Source organism: Labeo rohita, chromosome 25 (genome assembly GCF_022985175.1).
Source record: "Labeo rohita strain BAU-BD-2019 chromosome 25, IGBB_LRoh.1.0, whole genome shotgun sequence".
NCBI classification, from domain to species: Eukaryota; Metazoa; Chordata; class Actinopteri; order Cypriniformes; family Cyprinidae; genus Labeo; species Labeo rohita.
The window spans coordinates 27,771,481-27,791,077 of record NC_066893.1 but is presented as its reverse complement, the minus strand read 5'-3'; the positions used below and the strand labels follow the sequence as shown (position 1 = coordinate 27,791,077).

At 30.2% G+C, this 19,597-nt stretch overlaps 1 protein-coding gene across 2 annotated transcripts in view; it reads right to left on the bottom strand.

Annotated features, from left to right (window-relative positions):
• spg11 (SPG11 vesicle trafficking associated, spatacsin) overlaps positions 1-19,597 on the bottom strand; it is a 94,126-nt gene that overhangs the window by 26,443 nt on the left and 48,086 nt on the right. For both annotated transcript variants that reach the window (XM_051099079.1, XM_051099078.1), the window contains exons 12-27: positions 18,353-18,529; positions 17,491-17,562; positions 17,220-17,347; positions 16,835-17,010; positions 15,243-15,453; positions 14,905-15,114; positions 13,108-13,214; positions 11,326-11,471; positions 11,037-11,189; positions 6,568-6,634; positions 6,313-6,478; positions 4,593-4,804; positions 4,405-4,513; positions 4,105-4,264; positions 2,018-2,290; positions 1,740-1,940 (exon numbers count right to left, since the gene is read on the bottom strand). In XM_051099079.1, coding sequence (XP_050955036.1) covers positions 1,740-1,940; positions 2,018-2,290; positions 4,105-4,264; positions 4,405-4,513; positions 4,593-4,804; positions 6,313-6,478; positions 6,568-6,634; positions 11,037-11,189; positions 11,326-11,471; positions 13,108-13,214; positions 14,905-15,114; positions 15,243-15,453; positions 16,835-17,010; positions 17,220-17,347; positions 17,491-17,562; positions 18,353-18,529 — 2,568 coding nt within the window. The remainder of the gene's footprint in view (positions 1-1,739; positions 1,941-2,017; positions 2,291-4,104; positions 4,265-4,404; positions 4,514-4,592; positions 4,805-6,312; positions 6,479-6,567; positions 6,635-11,036; positions 11,190-11,325; positions 11,472-13,107; positions 13,215-14,904; positions 15,115-15,242; positions 15,454-16,834; positions 17,011-17,219; positions 17,348-17,490; positions 17,563-18,352; positions 18,530-19,597) is intronic.

Below are 19,597 nucleotides of genomic sequence, written 5' to 3'. Positions count from 1 at the left end.
CCGGAACAGAAAGTTATAAAAAGTTTATAAAGTTTAAAAAGTTTAAGAAGTTTTAACTTTGATGGTTTTCAGTCTGAAATAGTTTGAATCCTAAAGTAGTTTTAAAAGATTAAAGTTTGAATGTTTTGGCAATACAGTCTGTCAGAGATAGACAGATAACATAATTACCAAGTTGCTAGCATGATTAGCATTTTACTAGCATGTTGCTAACATGTTTACCATTTTATTAACATGATTTGCAAGTTACTAATGTGTTGCTAGCATGTTTCTAGCATGATTAGCAAGTTACTAGCATGTTGCTAGCATGCTTGTAGCATGATTAACATGTCGTTAGCATGTTTCTAACATGACTAGCAAGTTTCTAGATTGATAAACAAGTTACTAGCATGTTGCTAACATGATTAAATTGCTAACATGTTTCTAACATGATTAGTAAGTTGCTAGCATGTTGCTATTATGTTTATAACATGATTAGCAAGATGTTAACATGTTGCTAGCTTGTTTCTAGCATGATTAGCAAGTTGTTAACATGTTTCTAACATGATTAGCAAAGTTGCTAGCCTGTTTCTAGCATGTTGTTAACATGATTAACAAGTTACTAGCATGTTGTTAGTATGATTCTAGCATGATTAACATGTTATTAGCATGTTGTTAACATGATTCTCAAGTTACTAGCATGATTAGCATTTTACTAGCATGTTGCTAACATGTTTACCATTTTATTAACATGATTTGCAAGTTACTAATATGTTGGTAGCATGATTAACAAGTTACTAGCACGTTGCTAGCATGTTTCTAGCATGATTAGCAAGTTACTAGCATGTCGCTAGCATGCTTGTAACATGATTAATATGTCGTTAGCATGTTTCTATCATGACTAGCAAGTTGCTAGATTGATAAACATGTTAATAGCATGTTGCTAACATGATTAAATTGCTAACATGTTTCTAACATGATTAGTAAGTTGCTAGCATGTTGCTATTATGTTTATAACATGATTAGCAAGATGTTAGCATGTTGCTAGCTTGTTTCTAGCATGATTAACAAGTTGCTAACATGTTTCTAACATGATTAGCAAAGTTGCTAGCCTGTTTCTAGCATGTTGTTAACATGATTCTCAAGTTACTAGCATGTTGTTAGTATGATTCTAGCATGATTAACATGTTACTAGCATGTTGTTAGCATGATCAGCAAGTTACTAGCATGTCATTAGCATGATTAGCATGTTACTAATAAATAACTGTTTAATAAAAAAAGAAATCAGAAAAAAAAAAATTGTAAGGCGCGCTCTGAAGTCCCGATCTGAATCAAAAGATTCGTGAGCCCGCTTCGAGGTCTCAATCCGAATCAAATGATTCACGATACACAACTGTTTGTTTTTAGTTCATTTGAGTTTTTCCTCTTTTCTTCACTTTCCTTCGGTAAAAGCGCTGTGTACATTTTACGTAAATAAAATAATAAATAAAATAAAATAAAATAAAATAAAATATAATATAATAAAATATAAATATTAGATGAAATTTTTAAATAAAAATCGAAAATGACACTGATAAAACATAAAAGTTAAATTAAATAGAATATTTATAAAAATAAAAATACTATTTATGTGTAAAAAAAAAATTGTTGTGCATTCCAAAGAAACGTGAGTTAAGTCTCTATACTGATCTGAGATCTGCATTACAGTTTCAAACCAGCAGATTTCAGATCAGATGTTCTCGTCCAATCAGAGAGCCTCTTACCCTCTGAAACAGCTGGAATCCACGAATCAGAGGCCTGATCTTACTCCTGCACAGGAGCGTCTTCCACAAGACGGAGAGATCGTGGAGGTTCCACACGTGATGGGCGGGGCTCTCGTGGATGTGGGCGGTGGCTTCCTGAGTGACATCATCAGCGACAGACGTCAGGATCCACACGCACAGACACTGAAGCAGCTCCGCACCCTGTCAATCGAATCACACACACGCGTCAAACAGACAGCAGCACAAGCTCGTGGGTGAGTTTACGGTCAAGCACAGACCTGATGGCAGGCCGCCAGCACGGACAGAGCGGGACTGCGCTGACGGACGGCTTCGGACAGCAGGAACCTCCAGGGACTGGGCTTCTCCTGGCTCTCAAGCAGCACCTGGAACAGCTCTCTGGGGGGTTCGGGGCTCTCGTCTCGGAGAGGAGCGCTCGTGACGTTCCCCTGATCCTCCAGAGCCTGATGGGAGCTTGTTGGATGAAGATCTTGGAACGCCAGGGAAATGTGCGACTGCAGAGCCGGACTGAAACTGGTAGCCAGAGATCTGACCTGGACCAACCAACAAAAATATAGGAAGTTAAAAGCTTGTGTTGTCAGAAATGTTAAAGGAAATGACTGTGTGCAACAGCCAGGTTGTGAATGTGATGTAAATGCGAAAAAAAAAAAAAAAAATTATCTCCACTTCATGTACCTTTGGGAGCTTCAGCTCCATAATTTTTGGTCAGAACAACAACTAAACACTAAAAAAACTTTTTTGTAAAATAAAGGAAAAGTGCAACCGTAGTTTATTCATGGTTTTTGTAGTAAAACTGTGGTTTTAAAAAAACAAAAACAAACAAAAACATGGTTACTACACTTTTACTATAATAAAAGCATGGTTAATTTTCTCAAGGATTTTTGTATCAGTGTAAACCTTTTTTTTTCTTTGTTTTGTTTTTATAACTATACTCCTTTAATGGTTTGATGTTTTGTACTGTTTAATAAAAAAAGAAATCAGAAAAAAAGATTTGCGATAGGTGCTCCGAAGTCCCGGTCTGAATCAAAAGAATCATGAACCTGCTCCGAAGTCTCAATTTGAATCAAATCATCTGCGATATGTGCTCCAAAGTCCTGATCTAAATAATGATTCGCAAACCATCCGAATTGAAACAAATGATTCGCGTTACACGCTCCAAATCCTGACCTGAAACAAACCTGAAACCCACTCCGAAGTTCCGATCCGAATCAAATGATTTGTGATATGCGCTCCAAAGTCCCGACCTGAAACAAATGATTCACAATCCCGTTTCGAAGTTCCTATCTAAATCAAATGATTCACGATATGCACGATATGAAGTTCCGATCTGAATCAAATGATTTGCAATCCACGATCCAAAGTCCAGATGTGAAAAAAATGATTCACAAACCCATTTCCAAGTTCCTATCTAAAACAAACGATTCACTAACCCGCACCGGAATCCCGTTCTGAATCAAATGATTCACGATACGTGATCCAAAACTCCTACCTAAATCAAACGATTCGCTAACCCGCACCAAAATTCCTATCTAAAACAAACGATTCGTTAACCCGCATAGAAATCCAGATCTGAATCAAATCATTTGCGAAACACGCTCCAAATCCCGACCTGTAACAAGATTGTAACAAATCAAATGATTCGTGATATGCAACCCAAAATTCCTATCTAAATCAAACGATTAACTAACCTGCACCAAAATCCCGATCTGAATCAAATGATTTGCAATATGCGCTGCAAAGTCCCAAACTGAAACAAATGATTTGCGAACTGGCTCTGAAGTACCTATCTAAATCAAATGATTCATGATATGCACTCAAACTCCGATCTGAATCAAATTATTCTGCGATACGCGATCCAAAATTCCTATCTAACTCAAATGATTCGCTAACCCGCAACAAAATTCCTGTCTAAAACAAACAATTCACTAACCTGCACTGAAATCCCGATCTGAATCAAATGATTGTGCGTATATACCCATCAATATACGCACAAGCGATGGGGAGATTTTTAAATGAACGGCTCTTTTGAACAGCTTGAACTAAATGATCAAAGTCACAAGTTTGAATCAATCGGAGTGGTTCCAGTGTAAATGACTCAATTGAATCAGTTTGTCTGTTCATCCACTTTTCACTTCAGCCATGTTTATATATCACTATCAGTTCTAATATTGGCCTAGCTCGTTAGTTTAATGAGATAAGTGAAAAAAGTATGTTTACAAATAAAATATTAATATCTCCATTTCAACACAACAACAAAATAATTCACATTAAAGAATCATTTTTCAATTTTTAATTAGTATACTTTAAATAAAAAAAAAAATTGCAAGAATTGCATGATCAGACACACCTGTTGGAGCGGATAATTGTGCAGCTGTACAAACAACAGGAAGTTGAGCCATTGTCCATCACGAGCGCAGTCCTGTGGGTAGGCGGGGCTTAGAGGAAGAGCGTGCAGGTGACAGAACTGTACAGGAAGTGCCCACTCTTGTGCCGCCTCGTACGCCGAGCTGAAATAATGTGGAAAAAAAAAGACAGAATTCAAGTATTAATTAACTACTACTTCATAAATAAAAAAAAAAGTGCATTTAATTGTGAGTTTAATTTCTGGAAGTCCCATAATGCACTGTTTTCACTGACAAACACTGACCGACTGACGCCTTTCTTCTCCAGAGTGTCTCTGACTGCCGTCTCCAGATGAACTAGCAGCTCCTGAGCGCTTTGTTTCTCACCGCTGACCAACTTAACGGCCTTTTCCACTGGAACAGAGCGAGAGAAATCAGTGAAAGTTCTTTTAAACAAACTACAACACGTGAGTGAGTTTAGTGCTGGTGGTACCGAGCGTCTGTCGCAGTGCAGCTGCGTCTCTGTCGTCCTCACAGGTCTGAGTCCAGAGTTTGAGGATGAGGTTCAGCGCACGGAGATCCACCCTCAGTTTGAGGCTACAAACACCCAGCAGCTCACAGAAACACACACACGCCGCCGACACACACGCGCTGCTGAAGTTCAACAGGCCTAAGGAGTATGCCTGATCCGCAGCCACAGACACCCTGAGACCAGAAAAAAATTACACCTCAATATTATACATACATGTTTTTTTTTTGTTGTTGCCAATTTTAATAAATTAATCAAATTAATCATACATATGCTCTCTCTCTCTCCCTCTATATATATATTTATTAAATTTTAATATTTATTAATACTTAATATATTAATTGTAATTAATGTGTTACATTTTTATATTATAATAATTTATATTAATTATTATTATTTTATATTAATTTATAAATAAAACTACATTTAATTTTGCATTTAATCTAAATTTAACTGTATAAATAAAACACTGTTAATTAATTTTCACAATATGTTAAATTGCATATATATGCACACCAATTTCTAAATTTAAATATATATATTATATATATTTATATATTTATATATATATACACATATATATATATAAATATATATAAATAAATATAAAAATGTGAAAACACATACATACACACATTCACACACGCACACTTATATAATTACTAGAAATTATCTAGAAATTTTATATAGATTATAATAATCTAGAAGTTTTATAATTCTATATAATAGATTTATTTAACATTCACTAAAAACATTCATTAAAATGCATCTATATATCTATCTACATACACACACACACACACATACATTATATATATATATATATATATATATATATATATATATATATATATATTCTAGAAATATTGTACTTAATAATAGAATTATAGTTATATTTAAAATACAATTTATTTAACATAAAATGTATAAAATATTATATTTTTTCTCTAAATAAGATATAATATATAAACAAACATATAATTATATAATAATCTATATTATAATTATATAATAATCTATAAATAAAATTTCATTCAATAATAGAATTTTATTTAAAATACAATTTTTTTAACATTTAAAATGTATAAAAATATACACACACACGCACACACATACATATATGTACATATACATATATACATATATACATATACATGTATATATATATATATATATATATATATATATATATATATATATGCACTATGTATGCACATATTAATTCTAAAAATACTTTTATGAATATAAATATGTAATTACATCATTAAATATAATGTTATATATAATTTTTTTTTTAGTTTAGTCTCTTAATAATTTATTTATTTTGGTAATTTTAACCAAGCAGTCGTTGTCAAGTACTGTACATTTTTAATCAAAGAACTAAATTACTGCATATATCCAGTTTAAAATAAGCCAGCATGTTCTAAACATTGTTTTTTTTTCTCATAAACCAATACACAGCAAAATATAGCAATATTTACCTACATATATATATTTTTAAACACATTTGTGCATGTAAACTACCATGCAGGAACTAATGAGTAACAACACCTGACTCACTACTGTTAACCACATGTGATACATCATGACAAATGCATCATTTGTAGTTTCACTACACATCAGATGTGAGAGTTAAAATGTATTAGTGTGTTATTTTCACAGAGTAGCTGTGAGTTTAACTCACTGTAGCTTCACGTTACTGCAGTTGACGAGATGCTGCGTTAGAAAAACCCCGTACGCGAACGCCGGCCTGCCGTGACTCAGGTAATACAGGAAATCCAGATTCTCAACGACGGCGAATTTACTGACGAGCTGAGAGCTGGAGAAATGCGGCGGCTCACTGGACGCTTCTGGAAAACAGCAGGAAATTCACACTTTAGTAAATAAATTCAAGAGCATGCGTCTCAGTTTTCTCACAATAATGTGTAAAAGCGCCTACCGCTGCTGCCCACGGCGTTGGCCGACTGCCATCCGAACAGTTTGGAGGGATCCAACGGACGCAAAGACTGCAGATGGAAAAGCACACGATGCATTAAACTCCTCCTGTTCTCTCAGACTCTTCATTCGCTGCGTCAGCAGGTGGACGTTTGGCTTTCTATCCGCCACAGCGTCCCATTAAAACCTGCATCTTCACGCAGCTGCTTTTGGCCGTTTGTAAACCTCGTCACGATCACACAACACACAGGACCGATCTGTTTATATTTACACGCCTTTGCATTATTGTGTGTCTTCATTAAAAACTAGATGAGTAAAAATTGAGAACAAACTTTAAGTTGGCTTGAGAAAGTTGTTTTGCGCATGATTAGCATGTTACTAGCATGTTTCTAATATGGCTAACATGTTACCAGCTTGTTCTTAACATGTTTCTAACATGATTAGAATGTTATTAGCATGTTGTTTGCATGATTAGCATGTTGCTAGCATGTTTGCTAACACAATTAACATGTTACTAGCATGTTGCTAGCATGATTAGCAAGTTACTAGCATGTTGTTAACATGATTAGCATGTTGCTAGCATGTTTGCTTACACGATTAGCATGTTGTTAGCATGATTCTAACATGATTAGCATGTTGCTAGCATGTTGTTAGCATGTTTGCTAACACGATAAGCATGTTACTCCCATGTTGCTAGCATGTTTCCAGTATGATTAGCATGTAACTAGCACGTTGCTAGCATGATTGACAGGTTACTAGCATGTTGTTAGCATATTTCTATCAGGATTAGCAAGTTACTAGCATGTTGTTTGCATTATTAGCATGTTGCTAGCATGTTTGCTAACATGATTAGCATGTTACTAGCATGTTGTTAGCATGTTACTAGCATGTTGTTAGCATGTTTCTAACATGATTAGCATGTTTCTAGTATGATTAACATGTAACTTGTTAACATGTTACAACATGATAGCACGTTACTAGCATGTTGTTAACATGATTAACAAGTTACTAGCATGTTATTAACATGTTGTTAGCATGTTTCTAACATGATTAACATGTTGCTAGCATGATTAGCAAGTTACTAGGATGTTGCTAACATGATTAGCATGTTACTCCCATGTTGTTAGCATGTTTCCAGTATGATTAGCATGTAACTAGCACATTGCTAACATGATTGACAAGTTACTAGCATGTTGTTAGCATATTTCTATCATGATTAGCAAGTTACTAGCATGTTGTTTGCATGATTAGCATGTTGCTAGCATGTTTCCTAACACGATTAGCATGTTACTAGCATGTTGCTAACACTATTAGCACATTACTAACATGTTGTTAGCATGTTTCTAACATGATTAGCATGTTGCTAACATGATTAGCAAGTTACTACCATCTTGTTAACATGTTTCCAGTATGATTAGCATGTAACTAGCATGTTGCTAGCATGATTGACAAGTCACTAGCATGTTGTTATCATATTTCTATCATGATTAACAAGTTACTAGGATGTTGTTTGCATGATTAGCATGTTGCTAGCATGTTTGCTAACACAATTAACATGTTACTAGCATGTTGCTAGCATGTTTGCTAACATGATTAACACGTTACTAGCATGTTGTTAACATGTTGTTAGCATGTTTCTAACATGATTAGCATGTAGCTATCATGATTAGCATGTTACTCCCATGTTGTTAGGATGTTTCCAGTATGATTAGCATGTAACTAGCACCTTGCTAGCATGATTGACAAGTAACTAGCATGTTGTTAACATTTTTCTATCATGATTAGCATGTTACTAGCATGTTGCTAACACTATTAACACGCTGCTAGCATGTTGTTAGCATGTTTCTAACATGATTAGCATGTTACTAGCATTTTGTTAACATGTTGTTTCTAGTATGATTAGCATGTAACTAGCACATTGCTAGCATGATTACCAAGGTAACAGCATGTTGTTGGCATGATTAGCATGTTACTAGAATTTTGTTAGCATGTTTCCAACCATGTTTCCTGGAAATTAATATCAAGAATTAATTAATTTCCACTATATTTATTATAGAGTCTATACATATGCACTCTATAAAATTATTTACTTTTTAAATATTAATACTCACATATTTTAACTAATTAATTTTGTATAATTCTTTTTCATATACTTTTATATGATTTTCCTCTATATTTATTTTAGTGTGCATATATGCACTCTGTAAAATGTTTTTTTTTTTTTTGTAAAACGTATATTATTCATTATTTAATTTTATATTTATATTAATTCTATAAATGTTTGGTTATTTTTCTGGAATTTAATTTCAAGAATTAATTTCATCTATATGACTATCTATACATTCTATAAATAATTAATATTAATACTTAAATATTTATTTTATTTTATAGAATTGTTTCATCTATACTTTTTATATATTAATTTATAAATACTTGGTAATTTACTGGAAATTAATTTCAAGAATGAATGTAAATTTCCACTCTATTTATTATAGTGTCTATACTTGTATGAATTTATTAAATTATTAACCTTTTTAAGATTAATTAAATAAATTAAATAAAATTATATTATATATAGAATTAACTATTTTCCGCTATATTTAATATAGTGTGCATACATGCGCTCTATAAAATTTTACATTTTTAAATATTTAATTAATTTATATACATTTTTATATATTAATTTGATAAATATTTGATTATTTTTCAGGAAACTCATTTCAAGAATTTATTACTTTCCTTTATATTTATTATAATATACGCATGTATGCAGATGCATATATTATAATAAATATAACGCATGCAATTCGAGAAACATCAAAGCTGATTTCAGAACAGCTGAGACGTGTACCTGTTTCCAAAAATCCCTGATAACACCTGGAAAACATTAATTTGAGGATGGAGTGTGTTGCTGGCTGAAAGTAATGAGCCGAGGATGAATTATACATGCGGCGAGCGACGCACGACGCGCCGCAGGCGCTAAAAACACACAGATGGACTCACATATGCTTTCAAAGGTGCGTGTGATGATTTCCTCTGGCTTTCGGATTACCTTCAGCGTCCATTAAAACAAACGGCTGCTGTCGGCCGTAATTACAGTCTGAACATATAAACCCAGGCGTCTGCGGTTTAATGAAAATTAACTTCAGGCTGAGCAGAAACACTTCAGAGCAGGTTGCGGCTTGATTATTTTAATTAAACTAATAATGGTGTTTCTAAGCACTTTAACACCAGAAAGATGTAATTATGATGAACCACTTAAGCAAAGAATTAACTTTCAGGGCTCAACACCTACATAAAGGTCATGAGAAATTAATGAAATATTAGTCTGAATTCTTGGAAATTAATTCGCAGAAGTAATTTACTTCCACTTTATATATTATGGTGCATATATAATTGCAATATTTTTTATAATTGTTAGATATTTTATAAATATTTAATTACATTAAAAAATAATACATAATACACATACAAATTAATTGAATTACAAAATAAAACAATATATACACAATATAATTTATAATTTTTTTGTTCTGAAAAAAAAAAACAATATTTAATAATCAGTTTTTTAGATATTAATTACAGTACTTAATATAAATAAATTTTAAGAATGAATGAAAATTAATGAATTTCCAATATATTTATTATAGCGTCTATACAGACATGAACTTAACTTAATATTATAATACTTATTTATTTTATTTATTTATATATTATATATAGTTTATATATTATAAATATTTACATTCAAAAAACAAAAAACAAATAAAATATATATGTATACAAAAATATACACACAAACAAATTAAATGAATTAGAAACTGGGAAAAAATATAATATTTAATATACAGTTTTTAAAATTTTAATTATAATATTTAATAAACGAACTGAAAAAAAAGACCTAATAAACTGTTTTTTTTTTTAGAAATTAATTTCAAGAATGAATGACAATTAATTAATTTCCAATATATTTATTATAGTGTCTACACGTATATGAACTAAAATTTTTAAACGTTTTAAAATGTATTAATACTTACATATTTTATGTAATTAATTGTATATAAATTTTTACATATACTTTTATATATTAATTCCATATGTATTTTTTATTCTTATTTCTTTTATTTTTTTATTTTATATATATATATATATATATATATATATAGTTTAAATATATAATTTATATATATCATACATATTTAATTTCTTTACAAAATAATTAATAATATAAATAAAAATTAAATGAATTAAAAACTTAGACAATATACACAATATATATATATATATATATATATATATATATATATATATATATATATATATATATATATATATATATATATATATATAAATAAATAATTGTTTTTTTTTATATATTAAATTACAATATTTAAATCAATTAATTTCCATAAATATAACCAAATACATTGTGATTTAACTATTAAAGTCTGAACTGGGGAATTGAAGCAGTACCTGCATGAGATGGTAAAGTGAAACATCACAGCGCGGGCCGCTCTGAGGGAACAGGGCCGTTCTGAGTTTGGGATACGCGCTCAGGGCCATTCGCAGCAGCTGAGGGTCGACTCTGCTCAGCGGGTCCTGACCGAGCTCGCCCTCTCGCACAGCCTGCAATCAACACAAACGACGTGACGTGGAGAAGAAACTGTCTTTTTAAGAATAAAACCAGCACTTATGAATTCAGGCAGACTTCAAATGTGTCATGTAAGTGTGGGACAGAAGCAGAACGGATGTTTTGTTTGACCTGGTCGATGCCGCCCGGTCTGAACATGATGGTGGACAGGGCGAGCAGACTGTGACCCTCCAGCAACATGCTGCTGATGCTCGCCTGACTGCCGGGCAGAAGAACCTGAGCCGCCGTCAGACTGGCCTGAAACACTCGCTCCGGGTCTGAAAGACAAAACGCAGCACTTATCAAGATCGTTCCTCAACTTTAAGAGGTTTCCAATGAGAAATTAAAAGCCTGAAATAATGTCACAAAATCTTTCACATGTAATTTTACACATATTTTTATAAAGTCATTTTACACATTTTTTGATGATTAATTTTCACTATATGTGTTATAGTGTGTATATATGCACTCTATATATTTTTTTATATTTTTTAATGTTTATTAACACTTAATACAGTACTTTTATTAAATGTTTATATATATTTCAGTATATTTGTTCTATAAACATTTGGTTATTTTTCCAAAAAAATATTTCAAGAATTAATTATTTTCCACAAAAAAAAAAAAAAAAAATATATATATATATATTTTCAATGTAAGATACATGTTTATATTTATTTTAATATATTAATACTATAAACATTTTGTAATTTTTCAGATAATTAATTTAAATTATTTTCCACTATTTCTACTGAGAAATTAAAAGCCTTAGTTTATATACCTAAAATAATGTTGCAAAATCTTTCACATGTAATTTTACGTATATTTTTATATAGTCATTTTACACATTTTTTGGTCATTTATTTCCACTATGTGTGTTATAGTGTGTATATATATACACTCTATATTTTTTAAATATTTTTTAATGTTTATTAACACTTAATACAGTACTGTTATTAAATGTTTATATATATATATATATATATATATATATATATATATATATATATATATATATATATATATATATATATATATATATATATATATTTTAATATATTTATTCTATAAATATTTGGTTATTTTTCAGAAAATTTATTTCAAGAATTAATTATTTTCCATTTTTGTAATTAAAAAAAATATATTTTAAATGTAAGATAAATGTAAGATACATGTTTATATTTATTTTAATATATTAATACTATAAATATTTGATATTTTTTCAGAAAATTAATTATTAATTAATTATTTTCCACTACTTCTACTGAGAAATTAAAAGCCTTAGTTTATATACCTAAAATAATGTTTCACATGTAATTTTACATATATTTTTTACATAGTCATTTTACACATTTTTATGTGTGTGTACTGTGTAATTATTATGTATATATAAATACATTCATGTATATATTTAAGAAATATTTACAAGTATATGTATGTATTATCATTTTTATATAATTTATAATATATAGAAATAAAAAATATTTTGTACTTAAACTAAATGTATTAATGTACTTAACACATTACCTTCATTAAATATTTATATATTTTTTAATATATTTATTCCATAAATATTTGGTTATTTTTCAGAAAATTATTTTCAAGAATGCATATATATGCACTCTATAATTTTTTCAAATATTTTAACATTTAATTTTTTTTTTTAAATACTTAATATTTTACTTTTATTTAATGTTAGATATATGTTCATATTAATTTTATTATATTAATACTATAAATATTTGGTTGTTTTTGAGAAAACTTGTTTCAAGAATTAATTATTTTACACTATTTCTACTGAGAAATTAAAAGCCTTAGTTTATATACCTAAGGTAGTGCTCTGAGATAAACTGACGGACAGCTATTTTATGGTTTTATAAAACTGTTTTTAAATCTAAATGCAAATGCTCACACCTTTCAGGTCTCTGGTGATTTTCTGTAATTTGAGCATCATCTCAAACCAGGGGAAACTCTCCAACAGGTTCCTGTCGGTCAGAACCGGGCAATTCCCGGGAGTTAACCTGAATGACAGAAGAAATGACAAACACGTCCACAATGAGACGACTCCTGAACATCTTACAGACAGACACAATCCATATTTCTCTGAAAAAGAGCTTCATAAAATGCATTTATTTATGATTTAACCCCATGTCAGCAGCAATGGCTATATTCATAGGATCATTCAAACAATTCAATCAATATTTTTTTAATGTAATGTTTACAATAATTTAACAATTTTGTCTTAAAGTCAACATACAAAAAATAAATAAATAAATAAAAATATAAATCTAAAATAACAATAACAACAAAAATAATAAGCATATAGCCTTTCGAGAAATAAATAAAGTAAATGAAAATAAAATAAAATTAAAATAATTAAATATAGCAGAATTGTTAAAAAGTATACACAGATAATATAATAAAAAATGAACTAATGATAATACAAATAAATGCAATACAAATAAAAAAACTATAAATAGTAGAATAAAAAATGAATAATAAAAACAAACAGTAAATAAATAAAAAAAATTAAAAAAAACAAATAAATAATAAATAAATGAAATAATAAATAAATGAAAATAAAATTAAATAAAAATAATTAAAACAATTAATATAGCAGAATTGCTATATATATATATATATATATATATATATATATATATATATATATATATATATATAAATTGTAATACAAATAAAAAAAACAATAAATAATTATATAATAATTAAAACAAAAATAAACAATAAAAATAAAAAAATTAAATTAAATATAAAAAGTAACATTTTTAAAGCATAGAGAGAGAGAGAGATTAATAAATAAATAAAAATTAAATTAAATAAACAAAAATAATTAAATATAGCAGAATTGAAAGAGTATGTATAGATAGATAGATGATAGACAGATAGATAGGACAACAAAATAATAACTATATAGCCTCTGAGCTTCATAAAAAAGTAATACAAATAAAAAAACTATAAATAATAGAATAAAAAATGAACAGAAATGAATAATAAAAACAATGCATAAATAAAAATAAAATAAAGCAAAAAAGCAATTTTAAAAAAGATGAGAGAGAGAGAAATAATAAATAAAAATAAAAAATAAATAAAAATTAAAAAATTAAAAAATTAAATAAAAATAATTAAAACAATTAATATAGCAGAACTGTCAGAGTATTTATATATATATATATATATATATATATATATATATATATTTATATATACACACACACATACATACACACACACACATATATACATACATATAAAAAACAATAAATTATATAATACAAAAATGAACAGTAATGGATAATAAACAAACAATAACTAAACAAAAATAAAATTAATAAAAATAAAGCATAAAAAGCAAAAATTTTAAAGAGCATACATAGTAAAAATTAATAAATAATAATAAAAAAAAAAGAATTTAGCAGAATTGTCGGAGTATGTATGTATAGACAGATAGACAGATCTTAAGTAGCACGGGTGTATTTCTAGCAATAGCCAACAATACATTGTGTGGGCCAAAATTATCAATTTTTCTTTTATGCCAAAAATCATTAGGATACTAAGTAAAGATATTTTGTACAGTTCCTACCATAAATATATCACAACGTAATTTTTGATTAGTAATATGCATTGCTAAGAACTTCATTTGGACCGTTGTAAAGGTGATTTTCTCAGTGTGTGTATTCTGTGGCGTCTCACCTGTAGTGCTCCAGGTAGGAGTAGAGCAGGTACCTCAAGCTGTTCTCCAGACAGTGCAGGATAAAGCGCCGGTGAAACTCCTGCCCCTGCGACGACTGGAATTCTGGGACGGGAGGATCCTTCCCATGCTGCATCACTCCTCCGGCTTGACCCAGTCGCCATAGCAACTGCTCAAAGTCTTCCATCTCCGACTGCACGAACAGGCCCTGTCTGAACACAAACAGGAAGTTGTCACACTAATATCATTGCTTTGAGGTCAAATTGCTTTCTAATGCTAAACATCCTTTCAATCTCCTCTGGATTTGTTTGTATTTCCAGGGAATGTGAGCGACTCTGACCGGGCGAGCAGGTCCAGGATGTGATCACGCAGGTACTGTCCGCAGCGGCTGCTGTCGTTGATGACGTGCGGTGCGAGCGCTGGCCAGCGGGGGGCGGCGCTGTTCTGTCCGTCAGTCGCAGTCGAACTGCAAACCCACTCCGAGGCTCGAACGCGATCGTGCAGAGAGGTGAGATATGACCACAAAACGGCAGCATCCCACGAACCCTGAGCTACAACACAACAACAAACACATCTTTACAGCGTCATAACAACAGAAAAAATGTGAGATGAAAAAGAGAACTTGGAGGGAAAACCGTCATGTAAAAAAATGGTTCTAAAAAAATGCTTAATTTGCATTATGCAAAATGTTATATACTTATTATGTTATTACCTTTTCTTCTAATTTTTTACAATTAAGAATGAACACATTTCCATAAAATTCATTATTGTGTGTATACTGTATGTGAACTTTTTTATTTTTTAAATATTAACTTAATACTTACACATAGTAATTTATAAACATTTTATTATACACACATACATATATTTCAACAAAAAATAAAAAGCAATAAATGGGAATTTGAGAATTGAGAAAATGAGAATTTGGGGGGTAAACTGTCATGTACAAAATATATGGTACTACAAAAAAAAGGTATGTATTATTATGTATGCATTATATATATTATATTATATATATATATATAATATTACATAGAATTAAATTTTTTTTAAATAAATCTTTAATAATAATCTTGATGAAATAAAAATAGTAATTGTTTTTAAAATAATACAATTTTTATGAAATAAAATTAAATTACTTAAAAATTCTTTAAAATTGTCTTTTTAAAATTAATTTAAATTCATTTTAACCTGCCTCAATTTTTTAAAAAATACGCAAAAAATTGTTAATAGTCCTTTAAAAAAAAGGTTTAACTTGCTTTATGTAATATGTAAATAAAATTATTTGTACAACACAAATTCATCAGATAGTTAAGAGAGAGAGAGAGAAAAAAAATAAAAATCACCATTAAGTATGCAAATAAACAGAGGACCAAAAGACAAAAGAGAATTTGCAGAGTAAATAGTCATGAAAATATTGAAAAAATGTGAATAGAATAAAAAAAAACAACAAAAAAAGCTTAGTATTATGCAAAATGTTATTTATTATTTCTTGATTTTAATTTTGAGTTAAAATATGACTAGCCTGTGATCTTCCTAGAACAAAAAACTTATTCAAATGAATTACATAAAGTAATGTTTTTTTTTTTTTACATGTTCTTTAATTATTATTTTCTCTTTACAGTATTCTCACTTTTTGTCTGTAAAAGTGTAAAAAAGGATTATTATTATTAATAATAATACTATTAATAATAATAAAATGTATGAATAAATGAACATTTCAATTAATCAATTAATTAATTAATAAAAATTAATTCTGATTGTTGGGAATTCATTTTAACCATTTTTGTCTTTACAGTTTAAAGCAAGCAAAAGACGGTTTATTGCATAATAAATGATGAATTAATTGCATATTTCAGATTAAGACTAAGATGGAAAAGAAACTTCATATTTGACTGTAGTTCACTGAGTGCTGAGCTGTGATAAACTGACCGGCCTGCTGCAGTCGGGACAGAAGGATGGAGTTCTGCGTGTCTCTGTCCCAGTATCTGACCCAGTCCAGACGCACAGGATCCAGCAAAGACCTGCTGGAGGACGAGTCCGGTTCCTGCGTGATCTCCTGCAGCAGTCGTCTGCTCTCGTGATCGGACCGGCTCATCTGAAGAACCCTGGACAGAAGATCCCAAACACTTCTGATTCACGTGACACAACTGAAAATATATCCTGGTGCACAAACTAGTGTTTGAATCCAGCTCGCAACATCATCGAATCCAGCCCTGCCCTTTTCTAAACAACATTTACTCTGCTACTGCATTAATAAAAGAGACAAATAGACCAAAATGATATTTAAAGAAGAAAATCAGAGAGAGACACTGACCTGCTGGTGTCCAGACGGTTCGAGCGTCTCGTCACAGGTGTCGAGCACAAGTTTTCAATCGTCTGAATAAACTCAACCTGCTGTAACTCTTCACCTGAAAGGTAATTCTGCTTCTGCAGCTCCTCGACCTGGAAACGACAGCAAAATAGATTCATAAAACAGCTAAATTAAACCCTGAAATACACTGATGATCACAAAAATGCACAAATTTCATATATTAGACCCTAGAAATGTCTCTTCAAGAATTGCATATTTGTTGTTTTTTTCTCACCATGAAGGCCCTTAGATCCCGATCGGCAGTGAAAACGCAGATGCTGTGGAGCTGCTCCTTCACGTTAAAGCCCTAAAAGAGAGTATTTTTTAAAGAAATGAATATTTTCATGACTATTTACTCTGCAAATTCTCTTTTGTCTTTTGGTCCTCTGTTTATTTGCATACTTAATGGTGATTTTTATTTTTTTTCTCTCTCTCTCTCTTAACTATCTGATGAATTTGTGTTGTACAAATAATTTTATTTACATATTACATAAAGCAAGTTAAACCTTTTTTTTAAAGGACTATTAACAATTTTTTGCATATTTTTAAAAAAAATTGAGGCAGGTTAAAATTAATTTAAATTAATTTTAAAAAGACAATTTTAAAGAATTTTTAAGTAATTTAATTTTATTTCATAAAAATTGTATTATTTAATTATTTTAAAAACAATGACTATTTTTATTTCATCAAGATTATTATTAAAGATTTATTTTAAAAAAATTAAATTTTTTTAATTTAATTTAACAAGAACACATCAAACTGATCAAAAAAGTCTGTAAAGACACTTATAATGTTATAAAAGATTTCAACGTCAAATAAACGCTTGAAAAAAATCAGGAAATCAGCATATTAGAATGATTTCTGAAGGATCATGTGACATTGAAGACTGGAAAATTCAGCTCTGATCCAAGGAATAAATTACATTTTAACAGATATTCAAATAGAAAATAGTTATTTTAGATTGTAATAATATTTCATATTTTTACAGTATTTTTGAACAAATAAAAGCAGTCTTGAGGAGCAGAAGAGACGTCTTTTAGAAACATTAAAGACTCTTGAGTGTTTGAGCTGTCTGTGTGATAATGTGGTGTGTGTACCATGTTAGTCAGCAGTGTTTTGGCCTGCTGCAGGTCTCTGTGAGCGAGACAGGTGAAGGCGCATCTCAATCCCGTGTTTCTGACGTCCTCCAGACTGCATTCAACAGAGCCACGTCTGCGCAGGAAAGCCTGCGCATATGGGATCTGTCTGCTCAATACAGCACGCTGAACAACTTCCTGAAACAAAAGAATAGCACAAAACTAAAAATATGCATTATATTTTATTATATATCAGGGCTCTACGCTTACTTAAAAAAAAATTAGCAGTAGTCAAAATTTCAGGAGCACCTTCTAATCAACAGTCAAAAATTAGCCTTTCCATTACGAGCTGATATTTGACTCCTTAAAGTGATTTACAGGGGAATTGTGTTTTTACATTTGTAATGGCATTTTTTTTAATCTATTATTATTTATTATTTTATTTTTTAATTTTATTAAAAGTGTCATTTTTTGCCAAATTTTTAAATTATACTTTATAAGCTTTTTAAAATTTCGAATTAAAACAGAAAGAGAACAAGCAGAATCATAAAAAGTTACCGATCAAATTACATCAGTATTAACAAAATTAATTTGTACTACAGAGGTGCCACAAAAGTGGCTTGTAGGTGATTTTTACGTTTAATGAGGCTCAGAGGTGCATGAGTGCAATCAAATATATAAATTCATGTTGAGAAACATTCTGAATACAGAAATATTAAATGATTTAAAGGAGAAGTCCACTTTGAAAACAAAGATTCACATATAATGTACTCACCCCCTTGTCATCCAAGATGTTCATGTCTTTCTTTCTTCAGTCGTAAAGAAATTGTGTTTTTTGAGGAAAACATTTCAGGATTTTTCTCCATATAATGGACTGATATGGTGCCCTGATTTTGAACTTTTAGAATGCAGTTTAAATGCACATTCAAACGATCCCAAATGCGGTTGTAAATGATCCCAGCCGGGGAAGAAGGGTCTTATCTAGCGAAACGATTGGTTATTTTCATAAAAAAAAAAAAAATACAATTTATATACTTTTTAATCTCAAATGCTCATCTTGTCTTTCTCTCCCTGAACTCTGTGTATTCTGACTCAAGACAGTTAGTGTATGTCGAAAAACTGCAATCGTATTTCTCCCTTAACTTCAAAAATCATTTCAAAATCATCCTACATCGCTGCAAAAGAACCGACAGAGTGTTTGCAAAGTGAACATGCAAAGAAGATCAAACACCCCTAACACAAAAGGTAAAACAGCGATATAGGAGT